This window comes from Arachis ipaensis, chromosome B07 (assembly GCF_000816755.2).
Source record: "Arachis ipaensis cultivar K30076 chromosome B07, Araip1.1, whole genome shotgun sequence".
Classification (NCBI taxonomy): Eukaryota; Viridiplantae; Streptophyta; class Magnoliopsida; order Fabales; family Fabaceae; genus Arachis; species Arachis ipaensis.
Window position 1 is genome coordinate 119646338 of NC_029791.2, and position 6353 is coordinate 119652690.

At 31.6% G+C, this 6353-nt stretch overlaps 1 protein-coding gene across 1 annotated transcript; it reads right to left on the reverse strand.

The window, feature by feature from the left end:
- On the reverse strand, positions 1385-6037 carry LOC107606083 (auxin transporter-like protein 3). The gene is made up of 7 exons (XM_016308048.2): positions 5696-6037; positions 5399-5584; positions 5037-5149; positions 4727-4910; positions 4410-4507; positions 2669-3134; positions 1385-1767 (listed from the first exon to the last, which is right to left on the reverse strand). The coding sequence occupies exons 1-7, from the start codon at positions 5849-5851 to the stop codon at positions 1555-1557; spliced, it is 1416 nt and encodes a 471-aa protein (XP_016163534.1). The 5' UTR covers positions 5852-6037; the 3' UTR covers positions 1385-1554.

Below are 6353 nucleotides of genomic sequence, written 5' to 3' on the forward strand. Positions count from 1 at the left end.
AATGAATATTTAATATATCTATTATTCACATTATTTAATATTTTTATTGTCTATCTATATTTTTTTTTTTTTAAATCTATAAAGAGAACAATGAAAATTTTCATATTTGCAATGGATTTGAGATAAGATTATTGGATGTGATGATGAGATCACACCATAATTTCAGCGTGAGATTTGATCTTCAATCTTCCAACATATCTCATCTTTGCAACCTTCGATATTTAATTAGGTCGTTGTCGTTTTCCATCTTCTCTAACATGGAATTCCCAAAATTAATTCCCATTATTCTTGAAACAAATATCAAAGTATTCTTTTTGTTGGATACAAATTGGTGTACGTGTCAATTATCAAATAGCCAGGGCCAGGTAGTATATATTAAACTATTAATAATTCTTTTGGTTCTTAGTCTACTAACTCATTTGTGCAGGTGTTGCAGGTGGAAATGGTCCCGAGGGTATATCAAGCTACAGCTTCACTAGGACTATTTGGAAAGATCTTGTCCCACCTAGAGTGGAGTTGTTTGCCTGGTTTGTTTTAATTGGCAAGGTCAACACGAAGGAGAGACTGAGTCGGTTTGGGGTCATTCACCAAGAAGATAATATATGTGTTTTATGTAATAATAGTATTGAATATGGCCATCACTTGTTTCTTGGTTGTAGCTTTTCTTGGCAGGTGTGGTGTGCTTGGTTATCATATGTTGGTGTGCAATGGACTTGTCCGGGTGGGTTAAAAGAGCATTTTCAAAGTTGGACTGAGATCTCAAATAAAAAAGAGGAGTGCAAGAGATGGATGGTGTGTTTTTGTGCGATCATTTGGAACATATGGTTGGAACGAAACCGGAGGATTTTCCACAACAAAGGAAGAGGAGTTGAGGAGATTATAAACATGTCCTTCATGAACTACAAGGAGTGGTTGGGAGTAGACCCTTTCTGTTGTTGATGGCAATGCCGAAGATGACAGAAGGGATACCTAAATTGTTTACATGTGTGTTCTACTTTTAGTTTCTATATTATTATCATCTATGCTCCACTTGTTGTGTTGAGCTTCTCTTTCAAAAAAAAAAGTTTATATTACAAGTTATTGATTTTTCTTTTCTTTTTTGTTAAATGTATATATAAATAATAATGTTTTAAAGGTGAAACTTCTTATCAATGTTTCATTGACATGTCTCTTAAGATGCTTAAGTTAGCTTAGAATATATAACATAAATAGAGAGAGCATAAAATTATGAGTAGTATATTTTGCATATATAATATAAAGATCTAAATTATCACAACATGAAATGATGATTAACCCCCACACGAAATTCTAAATCTGATTTCGTATAATAATAATAATAGGGGGTGGCCATGATTGCCATCACTCCCTTTTTTAGTTGACACAATTAACACCAATTAGCTTAATATAGTAGCTAGTAGTAAAATAAAAAAATGAAAAAAAAAAAGAAGAAGAGAAAAGTAAAATTAAAAAAAAAAATACAAATGGCAATCTCTTTACACACATGTATGGCGATCTCAAAATATAAGTAGAAATTGGGAAAATTAGCAACTTGATTTAATTTAATTTAATTGAAGGCTTGTTGTGAGGGGGACATTGATAGCACTTTGCAAATAGTCCGAAAGTGTTGATTTGGTGAATGAAATTAAGCATACTTGCCCATCCTCCCAACCCAAACCCTACCACCAAAACCCATACCACCACAAACACATTCATGGAGTACAATCCTACCCAACCTCCTAACATTGATGGTGGTCTCTCCACAGCATTCTGTCCAAAGTTTGCAAAGAAGAAAAAAATATAATTAACTTGTTACATTAACAATAAGCACCTAGTTAAAAAGAAAATTTAATTAATTAAAGGAATGCATGTATGTATAGGTGAAAACTCGTATAAAATTAATAGTTGAAAATCACTAAATAATTTGACAAATTTAATTAGAATGTCATTGATCTTTTTAGGTCTTTATACTTTTTGTTTTTCAGGTTTTAATTGTGTCCGTATATTATTTTTAATTTTATACAATATAAAAAATATTAGAGTTAATGGAATATTTTTTTGCAATTTAAAGGTGTTTATAATTAAAAACGTAATTAGATCTTTGATCACAAGTCTTTTGGGAGGAATATTTTGTTAATTTTAACGTTTTTAATACAAAAAGGATTTAATTACAAATTTAAAAACAGCATAGGGATCTAATTAAAAAAAAAAAAGTATAAAGACTTAGTTGCAAATTCAATAAAATTACAGAGACCAAAAAAATTAATTAAACCATTAAAATACAATGTATATATCAGTAGAAACTCACCTGTAATTGTCTTTGTATGAAATTAATAGTTGAAAATCATTAAGAGCTTGTTTGAACCATTTAACACGAGAAAAGAATTATATTTCCTTTAAGAAAAGAAGTTATTTCTGTTTGAAATTCAATTTCATAATTTGAAATGACTATAATATATTAATTGAATAGAATTCAAGTTTAAAGAGCTGTGTGAATGAATTTGGAAATCAGACGGCTTTGATTTACAAACGAAGAAAAAATGAGAATTAGAATTCTCAAAGAAATTTAAATCAAACATGAAAAAGAATTCAACTCTAAAGTGAATTCTAATTCCTAGCATTCCAAACAAACTTTAAATGATTTGACAGATTTAACTGAAATGCGACTGACCTCTCTAGCAGGGGCGGGAGCGAAAGTGATCATGTGAGCCAAGGCAGGGATGATGTAAACAGTGAAGCTGACCAAGAGAGATCCAACGGTTGAATTGATGGGACCAAAGAAGGGGAATATGATTGCAAGGAACCAAATTGGTATGACCACAGGAAGCCTGGTCAATGCTCTCTTGAACAAGCTCTTGGTCTCATGAACACCAATGAATTTCTCCCACACAAAGTATAGTGGGGTGCATGCAAACCCAAATGTTATGAACTGGTGAATCAGCATCAAAATTACGGCTGTGTCCCTGAACCCTGTTCTTGGGAGCAATGAGAGTGCATTGGCATGTGTTAGAAGCAGATCTCCAAATGCCCAATACACTGCTGAAGCTGATGGCAATGTTAGTGTCAACACATACAATGTTGCTATCAGATATATCATCTTAAACTTCTGTGGCTTCCACATTGCATGCATGATTTCCCTGCCAATAATAGTCATAGTCATCATCATATCTTAGTATTTCACTACAACTTTAATCTTAAAAAGGTGAAATTGTTTGGTCAAAAATCAATGAGCTGTACTTGAAAAAAGAATCGAAAAATTTCTTAGTTACATCAAGAAATTGTGCAATCATAAAAAATTTCCACGCGCATAATGAGAGACAGTAAAAATGTCACAAAATTTTCTTCATTTTATAGGTTTAAGTAGGTGCAACTGAGACATTGTGGGGTCAGGGCTTCACTTTAAAATTTCAATAAAGATTCAATTTTTTGTTTGTCATGGTTGTGACAGATTATTATATATAACACTAAGCCAAGACATGGAGACACACTAATTGTAATGCAATGCTGCTGTTCAAAAGTGCCAGATATACAGTTTGTCTTATTTACGAAAGTGCCATTGGAAATGCAAGCAAAAAAGGCCGCAATTGAAGAAACAGTCTTTAGCTCTGTGAAATGAAATTATCCAACGCCACTGATGATGTGTGAATTGGACTATATATTTAAGTACATAAAGAACAATGTGATTATTATTTTGTCTAACTTAATGAGCAAAATAATAAGGAAACGTCTCAGTGGAATATCAAAAATAAAAAGGGCACTTACACTGTCATTTTTCTAATTGTTTTTACGTGAAGATATTTTCTTTTTATCATTGGATGATGAATTATACCGTCTGATTTTGATATGTTATAAAAGCGTTGTTATTTTATTTAATTCGTTATTTTTTTACATAAATCACGCTTTTAAAATGTGGCTAAACAGATATCTTATAAAAAAAATTGAAATATGTATGTATTAAAATAAGGGATTTGGATCCTCTAAAGTTTGAATTTCAGTTTAGAGAGTAAAGTGTGATCTCTTACCATTGATTTCATAGGTGGGACCAAGAATAAATATGAAAGAGAAACTATTCAAAGATAGAAAATCACACTTTACTTTCTAAAGTAAAATTCAAACTTTAAATGATCCAAATCCTAGAATAAGTGCTTAACATGTGACATGAGTATTTTGCAATATATTATCGTCTAATTAGCAGAATGACGGATTTGATTTTATTTTGTATCTTTTAAAGACTAATTTAAAATGTTTGATTTTTTAAAACCAAATTAAAGCACTAATTGCCAATGAGTTATAACTCAAATGGCATAGTCTCCCTATACTCAATTAAGAGGTTACGAGTTTGAGTCTCTTATCTTTAGTAAAAAAAAAAAAATTAAAGCACTAATTAAAGATTAGAATACTCTAATCCTCACACTGTAACAGCATGTCCACCAAAAGTGTAGAGAATGTTTGTAGCACCGGTGAAATAGAGAACCAACTTGGTTGGCCCTGAGTGCTTCACCCCTTCAACCTTTATCAACAAAAAAAAAACATATTATTTATTATTAACATGAGTATGAGAATATGAATTTGTAACTTGTAGTAGTAACAAGTAAGGTTTGAATTGCCAATGAGTTATAGCTCAAATGGCATAGTCTCCCCATACTCAATTAAGAGGTTGTGGGTTCGAGTCTCATATCTTTGGTAAAAAAAAAAAAAAAAAGAAAGGTTTGAATTGAATTAAATTTACCTGGCCGTGCATAAGGGAAGCTATGGTCATGTACCATGCTGTGTAAGTAGTCATTAACAAACCCAAGAATGACCATATCCTATAATTGTGGAAAGATGGTATGAACACTGTTGTTGCACAGCATGCTCCAAATATGTATGTCCAGGTTCTCTTGTCCAGATTGTCGTTTATGTAATATATGTTACTGAAAATAATATTCAATCTGTTACTTAGATCATTTTTTATTAGTAATAGATGTAGACTCAATTGTAATTAGTTAGTCACTTTAGCATATGTCAATTAGAATAGAAATTAGTTTAGTTTACTATACCTTGCACAAGCAATTAGTTGAATAACAGATCCAAAGAGAAGGAAAGTACAGTTGAAAAAGAGACCAAGATTCCTCCAGTGTTTGCCTAAAAGTCCATCAAGAACTTCAAACCACTGCAACAAAAATCAAAAGAAAGCAAACAGTATTATTAGAACAAGAATGAAGAAGACCAGATAATGCTAGGTAGATAAAAAAAACAGCTAGAATTTGCCTTATTTAGTATTAATTATTTATCGCAACAATTAATAAATGCTAAATAAGGTAAGTTATGGCTGTTTTTGGCTTTTGGCTGATTTTCTTTGGTTACCAAACATTTCCGTAATCTAAAGCAACTAACCCACCCTCCATGATTAATTTCTCACCTGAATTACATGGTTTCTAAAATCAACCTTTTCCCTCTCCTTTCTTGTTCTATACTCAACATAAAGAACACTTATGAGGTATGCGGTCCAACTTCCCATGAGTCCATAAAAAAGCTGAAATATAATCCCAGACACCATCCCAAGTTGTGAAAATGAATATGGCAGTGTTAATAGCACTTGTGCAACCTGCATTCAATTCAATTCAAATCAAATCATATTTATCATTAATAACGTTCTATATATATATATATATGCATATATTATAATAATATTAATTGATTAATTAACTATGCATGCCTGATTAGAAGCACAGCTAAACCATGCATCATAGACAGAACCACCATGCCAGAAGAGGCTAGAAAGTTTGCTAGCAGCAGATTTTGAATCTTCCTCTTCTCTCTCCATTTCTAAGTAATTCCCAGCAACAACTGTCTCAACCTTCTCGGAAGCCATTGTTGGTATTTGTGAGAAGGGTGAGAGAGAGGGAGGATAGGACTACAACAAGGGACTAGTTGAGTATATATAAAGAAAGATAGATAGATATATGCTTTGTTTTTTTTTTTTTTAATTTAACACATTGCTAGTTAATCTTATGCATACTTCACTTTCCTTATATAAACTTTTTAGTCAGCACTGTACTACTCAATTGGCCCCTAGTGGGGGACCTATTATATTGCTTAGTTCACATGCATTTATTTATCTTACCCTTTCTTTTTTTTTTTTTTTTGAAAAATAATATATAATTTGATTAATAGTTGCCTGCTTAATAAAGCTATTTTTTTATATTGAAATGTTATTGGTGATTTTTTTTTTAATATTACGATATTTTGGTGTAATACAGTGATATATGCAGGAGTAAATGTTTTTTTTTGTCCTTAACCATTTGTTCGATGGACTTCCCACCTCCTAAGAAATCTAAAAACCCAAATCGGTTCCTATCTACTTTGATATATGT